Consider the following 19,102-nt stretch of genomic DNA (forward strand, 5'->3'; position numbering starts at 1 on the left):
CGGCCCCTCAGGCCCGCCCTGGGCACGGCCGAAGGAGCCGAGGCCGTGTGCTCCTGGCAGTGGCGAGGGCGGGCCAGGGCAGGGGCACAAACCGCCCTGCGGTGCCCACCGCCCGTGCTGGTCCAGAGCCCGCGGCAGGAGCAGGGCTGGGAAACCCATCCCGACCCGCCAGCCCCAGAGCTCGCCCGAAATAAGATACAGAGGTCATATCTGCTCTATAGAATATATTATAAATTATATCATGCATCCATTAACAAAATATACAAAGCCAACAGAAATATATCTATCTTAAGCCTGAGCATACAGCATCTAAACTCTAGTAAAAAGTAACCTAAAGGGAACAGCATCTCACACTTGCCATTTCAATCTGCAATGAAGTAGTGTTCCTCCTCAAGTGTTTTCGTTTCGTCATTTATAGAATACATGAACATTCCAAGTACAGAGGTACACACGGCAAATGTGGGTCCTGCTGGGCCTGACAAACCACAGCAAATAACCACACTATGCTTCAAAGTGTCATCAGCTTCTGCATTTCACCCCCGTCCTTTCCTCCTCCTTGTTCTAGAGTTGGCATAACTCAAAAGATACTCAAAACAACACACCCAAATTAAGGTGGAAAGTTACAGAAGGATCTTTAACTGGTCCACAGCACACAGTTGTACAGAGAGATGGGAAACACTGCAAAATACTTCTACTGTATTTCAAAATAAACATTTAAGAGTATATCTTCCACAATCTATAAAAATAGGTTTAAAACGAAAGTGGTATGATACATTTGTTTTCTTGAACTATTTTAATGGTATTTTATCTCTATGGGTATTAAGTCTTTTAAAAAATTACTGATAACCTGGTCAGCCACAATACTGACACCGCTTCAGCTAAACGGTGACAAAACAGAACTCTAGTTTGAAGCAGGAGTAATGTAAAATATTCTAGAATCAATGATCTCTTACTGCAGCAAAGAAAAATGTTTACTTGAAAGTAAGAACGTAGCCCACACCATCATCTGCTGAGGGACTGAACTCTGAGGAGTTATCTATGGATTCCCCACTGCACAGCAGTGTCTGGTGCTCATTTCTGTCATTCTTCAGAATCAAATCTCTCAGCATATTTTGTAGGGAATTCTTAGATCTCCAAATAAAATATGGGTATCTAAAAATCTTATGAGAAAAACGAATTCTACAGGTGTGGCTATGGAAACACAGGACCAGCTAAAACCATCAGAGGAGACAGTACATTTGAAAGTGCTTAAGTCAATGCATTTTTCAAACTCTAATGTAAAGTTATGTGATCCCTGCTTCATTCTTTCCATTCCTAAACATTACCAAAATTTGTACTTCAGTTCAGGTCTGGGTTCCTACACATTCTTGCATTTTTAATGTGCTATTAACAGAGTAAAATGTTTGTGCTATAGTGAAAAAGGTAATGGTCAAATTTTTAATAATTTTACAAAGAGCCTGTAAAGATTCCTAGAAAAGCCTATCCTACCCTTACACTCTGTTTTTAACAAAATATTTTCTTAATATAGGTTATAGGTTATACTCATGTTAGAGATCTGGTGTGCACTATCATTACTGCTTCAATTGCTGGTGGTAATTCTCCTGCTTCATTCTGCTTCAACAAGCAACAACTTTTACTGGTACTCACAGGTTGAACTGCAGTTACACTTTTAGACTTTGATCATTTGATGATTCAAGATGGCTTTCTTCTATGAGTAAGTTCTTTTTCTTAGAATAATTTGTAAGATTTAAATTTGTCACCTTGCTATCACGCATTGGAAAACCAATTACTAAATACTCAGAAGAAACAAAGAAGCTTCTAGTTTCAGGCATCTCTTGTAAATTAAGCAGGACTACATTTTACAGCAGCATTTTACACTGATTTCTACTCCAAAGCTCATTAAACTAACAAAAAAGTTCCAGCTGCCTAAAAAAAAGTGTATACACAATAAAATGGGAAATTCTCATCTGGGTACAAAGTTTAGTTCTACATGATTCCCCGGTAAAAGGATTTGATCAGAAATTAAAGACTACTCATTTAACTATGAGGTCCAAATAATAACTGAACTTCTGGTATCCATTTCAAGAGATGCCACAAGGGTTGTTTGACATTTCCATGAGGGTCAAAAAAAAAGAAGTCAAATGCTCAAAGAGAAGCCGAAGTTTTAAGTCAAACCTCCAAACAGAGAGCAGCCGAGGAGCAGCCTGCTACTCTTGCAATCTTTAATTAGAGTTTACTCAATGAAGACTATTCCTCTCTCCACCAGGCAGGTTCAGCACCTACTGCACCAGTCTCGGTTGCTGATATGAAGCAATTCAGTTACCACTTCAATCATGTTATTGTTGTGTTTCTTCAGCAGGCGCAGGTTTAACTGCCTGTCACAGAATCCCATCTCACACAGACTGGACAGCAGAGCTGCAGTCTGCTCTTCTGGAGCTGCAGGCTGCTGAAAACAAAAGACAGTAAGATAAGCTAAAAAAGGTAATTTATTTTTTGCTATTTGAACCAGGGGCCCTGCATTATACTAGAATCAAACTGAGGCACAGAGGCTCTTCTGGCCCTATTTAAGCCGTTTATAATCCCTTTCACTGCTCACTTACAAAGGTGAGTTACTACTCTTACATGATGCTACAAGAGACATCTTCCATCCCTATGGCATGGATTTCCCAGTCTGCTGGGAGCAGCAAACCTCAAAGGGACACCATCAAGCTTAACATTGTACTTTTACATTAACTCCAATACAGAATATTGATACACTTAAAAAACATACACCTATAAATTTGTCATTCGATGAAACTCACGGAGCACATAGGAAAGACATTCACCTGCTCAATAATGGGTGGTCCAGAAAATAATGCTTTGTAGGCAGAAGCAGCAACTGACAAAGCTCCTTTCATGAGTTCTCCTGCAATGCTGCTTCCTTGAGGGTACCTGTGAAGAGACCAGGTGCTGCTTTAGGGTCAGCAGAGCCAAGGGTTTGTTTCAGTGAAATGCAAATCACTGCCTGTTGAGGCAAGGACTGTTGGAGACAACAGCCTGTGATCCAAAGGAATCACCAGGGTTTGGGAACTGAGCTATACAAGAAGTTCATTCCTTTTTCTTGACACCTTCTAATTGTGGGTGTACTGCTTTCCATGAAGTGACCTTTTGTAAAGAGTTTAGTGCTCTCATCTAGAAGAGGGCATACCTACATGAAAGCTGTGCACTGACATATCCATTCAGGGTAGGGTAACTTCTATTTATTTTCTATGAATACTTAAGTTAATATTCTACTCAGTGTTTTGACTTACTTCTCCAGTCCCAGTATTTTAAGATAACTTTATAGCTAACTTGTAAAATCTCCATTCTAAGAATGCTGAGATTTTCCAGAAAAAAAGCCCACAGAATTTTAGAAGCATTCAACTTGAGCTCTTCACTAACTTCGGCTTCCCAGTTCTGCCTCCTTTTGATTTGTGCCCAAGTAGAAACCAAGATCTTATGAAAACACAGCGTGTTTGCTTTAAGAAGAGAGGCCTCTCTCCAAACTAATTACTACATGAAATGTGTAGGCCAGAGCTTTTTCCTAGGCGTGTAATTAAGCAGTTCTCAATTTAAAATAGTGTTTGTGAAGTCTTCAGCTTCAGCTTCGTTACCTGGGGTATTCTGAGAACTTAGTGAGAAATGCAGAAGATCCTGACCCATGATTATCTTCACCACTGGGTTCTGGAAGAGGAAGAAAAAAGTCAACGTGTCCAGTTACTGACAATCAAGCTGGAGAAATGCAACACATACACAAACAGAAAAAAGTGTGTCTCAGTACAACAGTAATGCTCCAAGTTTATTTCTGCAGACCAGGTATCCAGGATTCTCACTGCAGTGAAAGCAGTCAGAAGATATTCAGAACCATATTCTGATTCATCAGTGGTGTTTAACACGAGAGGAACTGCTGCCTCAGCGACTGCAACAGCAGCTTAAAGACATAGCTCATTAATTCCAGAGCAAGGTAATTTTCCAGATGCCTGTAAGTACTTTTGAGTATCCTCTTACCATTTCCTTTAATAGAGGCTCTTAACTGATCCACAAAGCCAACTATTTCTTTATTTGCAACATCCATATAGGAAAAGTTCAACACCCAGAGAAAAATTAAAATCTTTACTTAGTAGATTTCTGCTCTCCTCAAGAGAAGTGAGACATTAAATTCAATACTAGGCATAAGGAACAGGTGATAGCAATAGTCTGCACCCTTCACACCCTTTATTAAATACTGCCAATACCTTCTCTTTGTATTTGATCATGAGAAGCAGAAGAGATACTCTCTGAAGCTGGTGTGTTTGGTTCTTGGAAGATAGAATTCTGAAGAGATGAAAGGTTCCTGAGAACATAAGGCAAAAACATCACTACTTTTATTCTATATGCACACATATAAGTAAGTCATGATCAACAGAAAAAAGAAAAAACTTTGCATGCTCCCTTCTCTCCCTCTCTTGCATTCAGCTAAATCAGTGAGTACAGCCTCCATAAAAAGTTGCAGGATTTAAGAACATTTACCTCAGTACAAGATTTTGTTACAACAATTCTTGTTTGGAAAGGACTAGACCTTGCAGACTCTACAGCAATACCAGCATCACCATTTTGTTCTTGTCCCCAGATCATACCTTTGTGCCTGGGGTAAGCTGTCCACAGTCGCTGGGGTTAAGGGTACTGCAGGCAGTGTTTGGGAAGCTGTCAGTGTATCACTGATCCTCTGGAGCTGTGGCTGGCTTCCCTCCTCTGGGTTCTCTGCTACCGTTTCAGCTTCTCCTGTCTTTTCTACACCAGGCTGAGAAAGAGCTGAACTATACATGGAGTCACCCAAAGGCCGACTGGTGTCGAAGCACTCAGGGAGAATAATGATATAATCCTCTGAGGAAGCAGAGGAGCACTGACTCTGAACATCATCTTTATCATCTTCCTCTTCAGCACAATTGCCAGTACCACTACGGGGACTTGTGCTCTCATCAGACAGTGGAAGGTCCCCTGGTAGGAAAAAAAAATGGGGTATTAATCACTGTCCATTTTGTATGGACAAAAGCAGTGACAGAATCATCCCAGTTGTTAAGAGACAAGGATTTAGAAACAACTGTAAACCTTAGCTGCTGCCATTAACGGTGTAATTTTCCCTTTTGTGGGGAGGGGGTAGTGTGAAGAGTAACAGACCTTAACATTAAGCCCATGCAAATAGCTGCTGGTTTTAATGCTTATAGTAAAAACAGGAGTCAGAGCTATATAGAGAACTTAAACTGTATTTTTCAGCACCTAAATTACAGACCTTAGAAACAGGTCAAAAACATTTCAAGCTATGTGTATAAAATATGGAAGCACCAGCACACGTATAACATATGAGCACTTACTTGAATCCCAACTGGAACTTTTTGGTCTCAATTTCACTTCCTTAAAAAGTTGTTAAACTAGCTGCTTGTTAAAGTACTGACACCAATTTTCTGATGCAATGATTCTCACAACTGGGACAATCTAATTATTCTCTTAATCTAATCAAGATCAGTTTCATAGAACAGTGTCAGATCATCTTACATATGATTTTTTTACTATATCTTACATTCAAGCCCATTTTACTTACCACAGGAATTTTCTGTCACTGGTTCTGACTGATGAATCTTTGCCTCCTTTTTGGAAGTGGAATTACTATTTATCATAGGTGATTCTTCATTTATCATATTGCAACTGAAGGTGTCTTGCAATGTTTGTAGAGAGTCTAATAAAACCAATCAGGAAAAACAATTAAATGGTATCAAACCACCTGAGATGAGCAATTTGTGTCTCATGTCTGACTGCAAACAAATCAAGCCAGAGTCACGGCAGCTAATGACAGTACTTACTCTGGAGGATTTTGGGTGTTTTTTGAGGAGGCTTGTGGTCAGGTGCAGCATCCAGGGTCAGAGATCGAATTACAGTTTCGCAGACAAACTGAGTCCCACTCATATCTTCCTCCCCTTCCTCCTGGTTCAATCCATGTTCAGCTTTCACCTTCACCACAGAAGAGTCCACAGAAAGGCAGGCTTCTGCCATTCCTTGGAAAGGGAAACATAACAGATTTTACCACAAGGAGATACAACTGTAAGAATTTTTAGATTAGCCACAGGTAATATTGACTATGTGTATTAATTCTTTCTAAAAATGGAAAGATTTTTGAATTCAGTTCAAGTTGAATGCAAAAGTGATTGAGAAGGATGGGGAGCACACCTGGAGTGCTTGCAGTATCACCTAGTCTATAAAGGGCAGATTGTTAATTCTCCCAACAATTCTAGTGGTCAGACAAATCAAAAGAAGCATTTGAAAGGACTTTATACAAGGGCATGCAGTAATAAAACAGCAGGGAATGACTTTAACATGGAAGAGGGTATATTTAGATTAGAGATTACGCAGAAATTTTTCCTTTTGAAGGTGATGAGGCCTGGTACAGATTGCCCAGAGCAGCTGTGGCTGCCCCATCCCTGGAAGTGTCCATGGCCGGGCTGGATGGGGCTTGGAGCAGCCTGAGACAGGGGAAGTTATCCCTGCTCATGGCAGGGGAGGTGGAACTAAATAATCTTTATGGTCCCTTCCAACCCAAACCATTCTGTGACTCTATGATTTCTATTTCCAAACCTACCTATATTATGCTCCAACCTCTATAATCACTAATGTAGTGTCAGACTCCAGGTTTATGAGCCAAACAACCTTTTTTTTTTTTTTTCCCCCCCAAAGAAGGGGAAGACAGTAGTTAGAATTCCTTTAGACATCAGGTTTGCTGACTACACAGAAGTGACAATATCCTCCCTTCACCCCCAAGCTCCTCAGGACTACTGCTTACCAGGCACTAGTTTAAATCCACTCCCCTCGTTCTCCTCCTCTATCTGACCTAAGCCAGGTTTCTCCAGCAAGGGGCTGTCACGTGGCAAAGGGGACATGCATGGAGTCATGTCTGGAAAACACAGGGAGCAAAGATAATTGGCACTAAAGAAGGAGCCTCCATGAGGTAACATTTTTAAAAGTTATTCTTTCTACGGGACATTCTTTCAAGACTGAAGAAACTTAGTTATTTTGCAAGATAATCTGGTGGAATAAACAACTAGCTTTGCATTACTCTGCCACTGGCTGTGCAAAAAAAATGGCAGCATTCCTCAGCATCTGGAATGTTATGTTCTTGGGGATAAGAAGGTGAAAAGAAGCCAAGACTGAAAAACACAAAGGATAGCTGTCTGTGCTCAAGAGAGCACACAGAATACAGGAGCCTTACCAACAGGAGTATTGTGTGGCACTCGCTCCAATTCCTGCACAATATTAATGTCCAACAGCTCAAAGGACAGCAAATCCTACAGGAAAAAACACACACGGCTTCCATGAGCAAACTCTGAGACTGAATCATATCTGTACTTGGCAGCACAGATCCCACTGATGTACAAATAACACTTTGTTCCTCAACTCAACCTTAGGGAGCAGTTTTACCACAACACATATTTACATCATTGAATATGGTGCACAAATCAGGGCAAGGGACAAAGCTAAGAACTCCCTTGCTGGGGCCAGAGAAAGACTCGATGCTGACTCTTTTTTGAGAATCTTAATCTGTCCTACACACACCTGCCATGTAACGACAGTGCCTAACACCAGTTTGAGAAAACAGCTCTGCTATATAAAATGCAATATACTCTTTCTGAAAATAGAGAGGCCATTTTTAGAGCTCAGCAGCTTTATTCTTACAACTGCCTACCTACCTAGACAATAAACCCAAGGTGGTTTCCTTTACATCTACCCGAATTTTAGCACTTTACCTGTGCAGTGAGGAGATCGACAGAAGGGATATAAAATTCTCTCTCACTTGGCAGATTTTTCATCTTTAAAGGAATAGTTGGCAGAGATACTTCAGCCTGCTCTGCAATTTCACCTATCAGTTGAGCACCTGTTTCTGTCTTTAAGGAAGCATCCTGCAAAAACAAACAAAAAAAAAACAGAAGCCCCTCAGCCACAGTAAATAAAACATCACATGAAATCTAAAGCCTGAATTTTGTGTAAACACTCAAGTAATTTGGAAGAAATTTAAATCAACTCATTACAGTGTCAAAAGAAGACCTAACAAAGAGAAATGCAGTGTTTCAGTTCAATCAAAGTAGACAAATGGCTGCAACAGACTGATAGTTAATGCCATGCCTATCAAAAAGAACAACTACTTTAGAACTCATAAATGCAATATATGTTGTATTTCCCTCCTATTAAAAATAAAATTTAGAAGCAAACAGCTAAAAGAATCCCCTTGAATAGTTAGTCAGGAATCCTATGCCAAAAAATACACAAAGCTCAGTCTCCCAGGGAATTCTGAACTGCCCCAAATACCAGGTGAGTGACTTGCCTGTTTGGTACTGGAAGTTTGACTCTTCTGACAGGAGTCAGAATCCTTCCAATCACTTTCTACATAGTCAGCAGCTGGAGAGGGATCCACAACAATACTGCACCAGATCCTCGGCCCAAACTGTTCCCCTCTGTGTGACAGTCTCCAGTGAGAAGTGTAAGTTCCTTCTATGTTGGGAGCTACAAACTCAACTGAAACAGTTCCTACTTGTCCAGATGGAAGAGATGGCACCAACACATCTTTTTTTTCAGCAGATGCCAACGTCAGATTACCCCACATAAGTTTCAACTGAAATATACAACAAAAAAAGCCAAAAATTAACTTCTCAAGCTTCCTTGCAAAGTGTGGGCAGTAGGAAGCAGAGCTCCTCTGCTAAAAGGCCTTGTAGATACCAGGCATGGAGAAGACAGGATGTGTGAATCACACATCCTCACATTAGTCACTATCAACACAAAGATAACCCATCTTTCAACACAAATGCAGCTACTCACAGAACAAAGGGGTTTGGAGGTGAGAAAAGAACAGAGCAGTTGTAAATGGGGTCAAACTGTACCATTAAAACATGGGGGACATACTACTAATGGGAAACATGTTCAGTGATGGTACTCTGAATGGCTTTCTTCCTATAGTCCAAACTTATAAAGAGTACCTACACAGATTATTGCCCCAGAATTCCCAGCTGTGAATCAACAGGCCAAAGGAAACCTTAAACAGGTCCTAACACAGAATTCACGTACAAACGTTAACTTCCAGAATGATTTTAGTGTGTAGAAGGAGGAGCAAAGACAAGATACCTTTGTGTCTGAGCTCCATTCCACATTGCCAGTATTCTTCATCCTCCAGTGTTTGATAAACTTTGTTCCTGGTTTCAAGTGAGTACCATCAGGCAAATTCTCATCCACAAATACTGCACTTAGTGTTGGGACAATTGCTTGGAAGGGTTGATTAGGACTCCTGGGATTGAAGAGAAGAAACAAAAAAAAACCCAAAATACATCAAAACTGAAAAAGTTCAGCTGCTGATTAATGTTAATTTGGCTTTTAAACACCCTAAATTGAAGGGATAAAATAAAGAAACAAACTATATAAGTTTTACTTTAACTGCACATTCATAAACTCAAAGGGAGTGGGAATTGCAGAGGAGTTGCCTGCAAAGGCTGCTGTCTAACAAACCTCATCTTAAGAGTACATAAAAAAAAGAAGAAATAGCACTGAACATAAATATACAGAATGTACTTGACTTTATGCAGACACACTTAATAAAGCAGGGAGACACAGACTTTTCTAAAACTGGCAGCAATGTTAATTTACACTGTATGAGCATGCACATATATGTATAATCCTAGGCACTCCTCCCTAAATCTACATAAATCACAAAGTTTTTGATAATAACCATCAGTCACTTTTTTTTTCCTTTCTTCTACTCTCAATTAAAAACACTTTACCTCGCAAATCACATTTAGACAAAATTCTCACACAGTCAAATGACAAATCGTATTTCAAATGAGGAATTTCGTAACCTCCCTCCTGTTACTTTAACTTGATCTCATATCAAAAGGTCAGACAGCACAACTAGGAGATGCTCAGTTAACAACAAGCCTTACAGGAAGGTATTAGGCTGGAGACTCTCAGATTTCAGAGTAGGTGAGCTATTTGTTTCCAGTACATGGATAGAGTTCCACAGATGAATTTTCCTGTGCAATTTCAGCTGCTTTTTGAGTTCTCGGACCTCTGCTTTTCGCTGTTTCTTTTCTGCCCGCAATCTTTGCTTCTCTGCCTTCAGAAATCTTTTGTCCATCTGTTTCTGGAGCCTGCAAAGCAATTAACACACCTTATTACCATAAACTGAGCAGAATTTATCTGTAACCAACACAGTCTCAGTCTCAAGGGAACCCTTCATGAAATATCCCATGGCTCTAGACTGGGTAACAAATTATTTTAAAAGAACATCCTCACAGTTGCTTGTGAAACTATTCTGAATGGTCTCTGAAAGAACAAAAAAAAAAAAGCCAGACACAGAATGCTCAGAGAAAAAGCAAGCTCTCAAAGTTTACTACCCATCTATGACACAAAAGTCTGTATTTTCTACTTTGCTATTAAAAGCACTGTAAGATTTATGACTTAGGCCCTTTATAGGTATGTAGCTATTTTTAGCTACTCACAATAAAGTCTGAGTACCACTTCCATTTCTTATTATCTCTAAAACAAAAGCTGAACCTCAACTCCAACACAGGTATTTCCACTTGCAATCAGGACAATCTTGGCAGGTATTGAGAGGTGCCACCATTTACCTGACTTGCTCCAGAGTAGCAGGCAGGCGTGGGGAGAGCTCTGCCAGGCTGTAACTGTCAGCGACACAGGGGATGGGCCTGCGCAGCTTCAACAGGACGTGGTTTGGATCATGTGCATATGTTCCTGCTTCACACTCCTCACAGATATTGTAGGCTGGGCAAAGGCTGCAAAACAGAGAAGACAGAAGGTAACGATGAGGTAAAGAATCTCTGCAGAGAAACAACTTTATACCACACTGTGTCACGCTGTAAGCAGTTCCCAAGTGACAACAGCTGGATGTCTCACTTATAGATCAGTAGATCTCACTTATAGATCTCACCTATAGATCAGTGGAGCCATGTGAAATACCTACATGATTATCTCTCCTCTTGGCAAAACTGCAACACAGTTCCCTCTTCTTTGTAAAAAAAAAATTTTAAAAAATTGATGCTTTCATTAGGATAAGTGACTAAAATTGTTGCTACAAAGGGCAGAACATTTTACCAAAATCCAGTGCCAGAAACAGCACCGTATTTATGAAAATACAGAGGCTAAGTCAACAAGTATTCAGGGATGCAAAGCAGATTGCTCCTCCAGGAACAGGGCTGATAAACAGACTGTCATCTCCTGCCAGCAAGGAAAAAAAATCCAAAAAAAACTCCTGTTGGCATTTCATCCACTGCTTCTGCCCAGTCCCCAAATGCTGATCTTTACAGCAATTTCTTCATTCAAATAAAACTCTCATTTTTAATACCTCACTTAAGACATTCATCAAAATCTATTTCATATTTGTAGACAGACAACAGTGCAATCATTAAAAAAAGGTACGACCTGCCTTAGTCTCACTGACTCTCACAACCAACCAAACAACTATTATAGACTAGTGGTACTAAGTCTTGCTTTTTTGTTTAATTAACCAAATAAAAGATTTTCCATTAAAATTACTGCATGTCCTATGCAGATAAGGTAGAGTCGTTGAGAATACAGCATTACAAAGTTCTCTCGCTTTTTCTCTCAAAATAGCATTAATCTTGCTTTTAAGCAGATAAAGTCTAGTGAGCACAGCAGAGAACATCAGCTGCTGGTGAGACACAAAGTAGACATTCTGAAACGTACAGCAGGCTGCAGATTAGGAACCCAAAAGTATCTAAGCCCAGGAGAGTTTCTCCCACTCCCTCCCAGGCCCCCCACACTCCCAGCACACTCTACCTGCACTGGTAGCGCACCCCAACAATGCGAGCCTGGCAGTTGCAGCAGGAGATCAGCCAGTCACACGGGCTGCTGCTCTCAGAAGGTGCAGGTGCTGCTGCTGTAATGGAGGTCTCACAAAAATCTGGAGGCTGACTGTGATGAACAAGCTTCTCATACAGCTTCTGCTCCAGCCTCTCAACAGTCTCCTTAACTACTTGTTCCCTGAACTGGAAAGAAATTAAAGCAGTCCTGAATGAGACCCACCTACTGAGTTTGAAAAGTAGAGTTACATTGTCACAAGTCTCCCAATGTGTCAGCTTACTTCAGAATCACTTCCCCTATCCCCAGCATACTCTACATAAAATTAAACAAATACCACGTTCCTTAGAGAGGATTTTATTTTAAAAATTACCAACCCAGAGCTTTTAAGAAAGCAAGTTAAAAAATCACATATTTAGGCTTACAATATTCTTTTTCTCCCATAAGTTTTCATGAAAGGAAGGAAAGTCATCTCCAAAACAACTACCACAACTTCCAAAGCCCTCTGGACTCTCTGCCATTAAGTTCTGATTTGCCCATCAGTGATGTTTTAAACATAACCATGAACTTCCCTTATTTTTAGTTTGTACTAATAGGTGGCAAAGGAAAGGAGACTTTAGAAAAAAAATCTGAAAGATAAATGCACATAGTTTCAAGAACTTGTTAGCTAATTAATTCTTTGCAGTGGTATCAAACTGCTTTTCAGTGATGTTTATCAGCTGTTCAAAACAACATCCACATCTCTACCTGCAGCTTATTGTCAATGCCTTCCTGAAAATATTTTCTCAAAGTGAACAGCCAAGAAAAGTAAGGTCATCAAATGCTCTGCTTTCAATCACAGGAAACCAGAAGTATTGCCCTGCTGAAAAACTGGGCAATCAAGAGCCTACAAGAGCAACACTGTTCCATGCTCTCCCACAGTGAGTGGTCTGGAATTCCTATGGCTGTCTGGAATGCCACAAGAATTCTGTTATGGGAGTTACTTAAAGCTACACTCAAACTAATCAAATGCATAATCTAAACATTCCACTTTTCACAAGTGGTGTGGAACAAGTTTATTGTTTTGGGTTTTTTTTAAGTTATCCCTTACACTGCAGACATAGTTAGACATCTAGTTCTCATTAAGATCCTGGTCACAAGTGCTGATGGCAGGAGTGTTCAGATGTCTAGAGTCAGGCAACACAAAGATCTCTTCCATGCACAACTTCTCAGGTATTTAAGTATACCAAAACTTGCAAGACAATACACTTACTGTTTCCAAGTAGCTAGTAAACCATTCTGGAGGATTTTCATTTGTGCTTCCTGTTGTGGTCTGATTTAACTTTTGCTGAGGGAAAAAAAGAAACAAAACAAAGTACGCAAAGTTAAAAAAAAAAAGCCCTCAACACAGCAAATTAAATGGTGAAAAGCTTTTAAGCACCTTTATAGAAAAATATTTGAAAATATTTGAAAAGTTCTTCAGAAAACAGTGGAGAAGTGACACAAAGTAACCAGTGACATCTTCCTGAAACATTTCTGCCTCATTAGCATTTGAGTGTAATTACACACCAAAGAAGTCAACCCGAAGTTACCAGATGGCAATGAGAGCTCCAGGAGATGAATTGCTCTGTTTATCAAAACACTTAAGAATGGTCAACATGAAAGCACCTGTATCTCTAACAGCATCAAATTATCCTCTTGAAGACATTCAAACTATTTGGTGAGCTTCAACAGGTGAAGGTAATTGAAAACAGAGACCAACTTCTGAACACAGTTTTTCTACATGGCTAAAGAGGACAATCAGTCTACAAATTGAATTATATTTATTAATTCTTTGTCCTAATGCAGCTCAGCTTCTTACCTGAATGGTCAGCTCCTCACTATTTTTTAGTTCTTCCTCTAATCCCTGAGCTAGCATGGAATAACGCAAAAGTGGTTTCTTCTCATCTTTAAGAAGCACCAGCTTTTCTGCCACAGTTTTTTCATGCAGTTGCAAAGCAGAAGAATTCTCTTCATAGGCATTCATCTGAAGCTGATTTCCTTGTTTAACTGCAATCTAAATAAACAGCACATACATACACGTTTTCCACTTATGATCAGCATACAAAATCTGTAAAAATACAGTATTACACTACATTGGAGAGTTTGGGGAAAGAGGGGGGAAAGACAGAAAAACTCAGAGATGACAAGGTAGAGTCAGCTGATATTCTACTTCTGAAAGGTTACTAATATGCTTATTAAAAAGTTTATTAAAAGCCAAAGGACAATCATGCAAATATCCTACTGGAATCTTTCAGCCTATAATAAAGTGCTCATAGGAGCCAGTAAATAATAGACTGTGTCCAGGAATTTATGACTATTTTGAAATTATCAGATTTGAAATTCAAACCCTGAGCAAAAAGTTCTGAAAGACATAATACTGTAAAACAGAAACGTAAAGGAATTCTTACTTTGTCTAACTGCTTATAAAGTAACTAAACATTGACTCTAATAAGTTTTAATGATATACTCCAGCAGCAGAGTCTATGTGGCAAGATTTTTGAAGGGTTTCAGTAAAGCCTAGTATTTCCAAATGTGGGATTACTGTGGAAGGGCTTGAGAAAGTCAGTCCCTTAACCAACCCACTGCTGCTCAGGGTCCTGAACCCTAACTGCCTATTCAACTAACTCATAAAAACAAAGACCAATTAGGATGGAAGAAAAACATAGTAAGACATCCAAGCTACTCTCCAAAGCTAGAAAACAGCTATTCTGATTTCCTGGGTCAGGTAATGCCATTTTTTTTTCTCAGCTACACCAATTTTAAATGGAGAAGGATGAATATATTAAAAAAAGTCAAAGAGCACATTTACCTTCAGAGCTTCTTCATATTCCTCTAAAGAAAAATAGAAAGAAATGTGAATGGCCCCTATCTCACACAACAGATCTAAGTTTAGCACACAGTATTTAGAAGTCCTTACACAAGGGGCCTCCCCTACCTTCTGCATATTCTCTTAAAATAGTGGAAGAAATGGTTTATACAGCAGCAAGCAGACATTTTCACAACCAAGAGCCAACATTCCACTAATTTAGTCACTTCCAATTTGTTCCTATGGATCAAGAATCCTTTGCTTTGGGAAATTTGATGCCAAATGATATATAAAATACAAAAATCAAAAAGCAAGTATTCTCAACTGCATCTTCAAAAAACACAAAGCAACAGTTGTGGTCTCTTTCTTGGTTTCACCTCAATAAAGCAGCAGCTCACCTTTGCTGTTCACAGAGACCTGCAAAGAGAAGTAACAGTGAGCAAGAGCCACAGATACCTTTTTGCAATTCTCTTAAAATTAACATACTTCAGAATAAACATACTATTACTCACAGTTTCTAAATCACCAGTCCTTTAGACATTTGTTATTGCAGCCAGGTTTAATCATTACCCAGAGCTGTGGTGTTTTGAAGCAGCTCATGTTTGTTACTGGATTGGCACAGGAGGCAGTTACTGCCCTCAGAAAGTCAGTGCCTGTACCCCTGGGCTCACTGCACAAGCCCAGAGCTTGGCCCCAGCTGCTTTAAATGCCCAGTTACATGTTTCAAAAGACCAATTAAGTGTTTCATAAGCCCATTCTTCTACAGACACTCATCAATTCTGCACATAGAAGTTTCTAATACAAGAAGCTATTTAAACCCCACAGCATTGCCAGATTCTGAACAATGTTTGCTCAGTGTTTCAGAAAAAGCTTTCATAAATGTATCTATATATTTATATATTATACAGGCTGGAAAATAAGGGGAGAATCGTTCTCTGAAAGGTTGTTAGAAGCTTCCTGACATTTCCCCTTAGGAGAAAAGAAGTAAGAACAAGAACCCCCATCTCATTTAGCAGAGTGGAACACTGCACTTGCAAATATCCGTTCTGTGTGAGAGTTACATTCCCCTCTGAAACTCCAGATAAACAAAAATAATATCAGAGGCTGAGACTGTGCCAAGCAGGAAGTTACTCAACAAGGACAACTAGAAGTAACCAATTTGTTTTCTGAGTCAGTAATCTGCTTGGAGATTACAGCAATTGCATAAAGCAAGCAGAGGATTTGAGTACACCAGATCACTGAAGAAAACATATGCTAATGACAGGGGACCTACATTTTCAGAGGAAGGAGTCTAGATTGAAGAGACAGGGCTTTACCTCAGCTGCACACACAAATAGTTACACTACCTTATTCTTGTTAAATAAAAATGCTCCTCAACAGAAACATTCCTCCCTCAGAGCACAGAGAACCACTGGCTGTTTCAACAGGATGGGAAAAAGAAAGGCAGTAGTCTCTAAAAAATTATTTTAAAATACATATGCTGCCTTAAGAGTAAAACCACAAGACTATCAGCTGTTCTCATATTAAATGGAGAAACATTTCCCCACCCCAATCTGCATAACAGACTCTCCTGAAGGACAAATCATCACGAGGCAGAAAGTCATTTCTGCCACCAGTCACTTTTCAGTTGACTTATTGTTAGGGTGGGGTAGCAGATATTTTACCTCATCATTATCCTCATCAATGTACTTGATCTGAATGTTGTCCAGGTCAAATGAAACTTTAACCTGTAATGAAAAAAAAAGAAGACAAAGCCATAGTGAAGAAGGACGACAGATGCCCTCAGTTAATAATGATTATTAATTGGGAATAACATTAAAACCCTTCAGTTTTAATATCCCTCCCTTCAGTTTCTCAGTTGAAGCAAACACTGTTTTACCAAATCCATTCCTCTGGAGTTGAACTCTTCCCAGTGCCTTCTCTCCAAGCTTTACTAACTTTCCCTAATGAAAAGAATAAACACATTTCTTTCCTGCTGCACCTTGCCCAGTTAATGTTTACTCCAAAATAAATAATAATAACCCTCTCATTCTGAGAGGACAAGCTCAGGGTTAATAAACTCCGTCATGGTAAATAAACACTGCAAAATACGAAGGCAAAGGCAAACCCTCCCTAAACTCTATTTTTTACATTTAAAAGCACGTGGAAGACAGCTCACACAGGTGATCAGCCTTTTTTCAGCCTATCAAAATTCAGAGAATAAAGCTGAGCAGGTATTTTGCTTTTTACATTAAGAAGGCAGAACGAGCAGCACCAAGTGAACCACAAAATGAAAGCAGTTGTTTCCACATGCTGAGTCTTTGAGGCTCCTGTACATTTTTTGTACCAGGTTCCTACAAAAGCTGCATTTTTCCCAACAGAAACTCTCTGAAACAACTAACACACATCCTGCCAGTCCAGATCTAAGAGAACAACAGCAGCAGCCCCAGCCAAGAGTGGCTGCCTGGGGAGTCAAAGAGCCCCATGGACAGGGACACATTCTGCAGTGAACCAGGCAGGTTCTTCCAGCAACACATCCCAAATTTTGTGAATGAACTGAGAGAACCAACTTCTCTTGTCAGGAATAAACTGTGGTCTGTACTTACATGGTCTAATACCACAGACTGTTCCCCTAAACCCAAGGCAGAACAAAGAGCTCACGTTATCCCTTATAAATATCAAACACCTTTAATAAAATATCAAAATATAAGGACACAAGTTTAACTGATACTCCCTCAGAAGAGTAATTCACACAGCAGAAACAACCCGTGTTTCTGCCTCTGTCAGGGAAACACTGTAATAGAACACCACACCTTGAACAAACACACCCCGGCTCTCAGAATACCTAAGATTAAGGGCAGCACAGTGCTTACACAGTAATCTGCTTCCAGCTTTGATGCAAGCAGGATTCTAACCAGCTCAGACATTCCTGCAGGCTCTCCCTGCACTAAGTATTTTAAGACTGAACCAGTGCCTCTTCCAGAGGGCTGAAATACAAGTGAAGACGATGCAGTTCAAACTCTGAGCTTGAGCAATTCATAAAGCAAAACTCTCCTGCATGTATACTGGAATATACTACCCAGAAAAAGAGCTGAAAGACAGAAAATAAAACAGCTAGGAGATCTCTTCAGATACGACTTTGAGAGCAAGCTAAAAAAAAAAAAGAACTGTTGCTACAGAATTAATAATAATAACAACAGCAATAATAATGTTAGTTTCATCATAGCCGTGGGAATCCTTACAAAACAATTTCACCCTAAGCCCATACGGGAGTTATCACTAAACAGCCCTAAAACGAGCACCCAAACAAACTCTTAACTATATCAAATACATGATACACAGATTATCATAAGCAGCTGCCCACACATGGATGACCCTACTCTGTCCAAATTAGCACACACAAAGCTCCGGGAACCGAGGGACCAAACAAAAATGTTTTAGTGACTCAGTAGCTCAGGGAGAACAGATGAAACTTCAGAAAAGCAACAGACTTGCGTTACTTCACCACAGTTACTTCAATAAGAATGGGAAATAATAGGACTAGGATGTACTTTACGGAGGGACACAGAGCCAAACCAAGTGTCCACAGCTGTAGCTAAGACCGCCTGCTCAAACAGAAAAAAAAAAAGGCCATTGAGAATAATTTTCCAAACCAGGCCATTCCCGTCAATCTAAGCACAGGGCGCAGAAGTAAACGATACAATTACGGGGAAAGAAAAAAAAGAAAAAAAAAAAAAAAAGAAAAAAAGAAAAAAAAAAAGAGAAGATCGCAGCCGTATAAACCAATAGTTCTACCAGCCTGTGAAATGGGGGACACTGCTCTGGAAGGCGCGGCCGGAGACGCTGGGCCCTCACAGCCTCTGGCACGGCAGCACCTCACCGAGCCGGCTCCCACGGCGCACACACACCCCGCTCCGCCTCCCGCGGCCAGCCTGCGCTCACCATGGCCTCCACATCGGCCCACGTCGTGCGCGCCGGGTCGGACACGAGGAAGGTGCGGGTGTCGCCGCGGCAGGTGACGCGCAGGGTGACCCGCGGTTCCATGGCGCGCTCCCGCGGGGCCGCGGCCAACGGCGCCAGCCCTCCCGACAGGCACAACATGGCGGCCCGAGAGCGGCCGGCCCCGCGCCCGCTGCGCGCGGCTATTGGCAAAGCCGCCTGTCACTCATCCCGCCCGCCGCTCCGGTTGGTCGCGGGGCGGAGCCAGGGGATCCGCGGAACCACAACAATAAACACAGCCGGGCGCGCGCGCGCGCACCGCGGCCACGCACGTCCGGCGACTGCGCCGCGGCGGCGCCGGCGTTCGCCGGGATCACGTGGCGGCAGCAGCCAATCAGGTGCCGAGCGGAGCCAAACGCGCTCGGCCCGGCCCCGCCCCACCGGGGCGGAAGGAGCCCGTCAGGGGGCGTTGCAGGGGCGCGTGCCCGCCCC

At 40.9% G+C, this 19,102-nt stretch overlaps 1 protein-coding gene across 4 annotated transcripts; it reads right to left on the reverse strand.

Annotated features, from left to right (window-relative positions):
* Positions 1-209: 209 nt before the first annotated feature.
* Positions 210-18,781, reverse strand: NBR1 (NBR1 autophagy cargo receptor). Of its 4 annotated transcripts, none has more exons than XM_066204950.1 (21): positions 18,614-18,781; positions 16,357-16,419; positions 15,091-15,109; positions 14,696-14,718; positions 13,706-13,900; positions 13,118-13,192; positions 11,845-12,053; positions 10,656-10,820; positions 9,969-10,175; positions 9,160-9,319; positions 8,366-8,653; positions 7,791-7,943; positions 7,256-7,331; positions 6,830-6,940; positions 5,856-6,047; positions 5,597-5,731; positions 4,635-4,995; positions 4,254-4,351; positions 3,633-3,702; positions 2,826-2,931; positions 210-2,443 (listed from the first exon to the last, which is right to left on the reverse strand). In XM_066204950.1, exons 1-21 carry the CDS (start codon positions 18,770-18,772, stop codon positions 2,273-2,275), a joined length of 3,036 nt encoding a protein of 1,011 aa, XP_066061047.1. In that variant the 5' UTR covers positions 18,773-18,781; the 3' UTR covers positions 210-2,272. The 4 variants fall into 4 exon arrangements, with proteins under 4 accessions (XP_066061047.1, XP_066061046.1, XP_066061049.1 ...); XM_066204949.1 differs by having other exon boundaries at positions 210-2,446; XM_066204952.1 differs by lacking the exons at positions 14,696-14,718; positions 18,614-18,781 and adding an exon at positions 18,471-18,513 and having other exon boundaries at positions 210-2,446.
* Positions 18,782-19,102: the final 321 nt, after the last annotated feature.

This window comes from Chamaea fasciata, unplaced genomic scaffold (genome assembly GCF_029207755.1).
Source record: "Chamaea fasciata isolate MVZ Bird 193981 ecotype frontalis unplaced genomic scaffold, bChaFas1.0.hap1 SCAF_27, whole genome shotgun sequence".
NCBI classification, from domain to species: domain Eukaryota; kingdom Metazoa; phylum Chordata; class Aves; order Passeriformes; family Sylviidae; genus Chamaea; species Chamaea fasciata.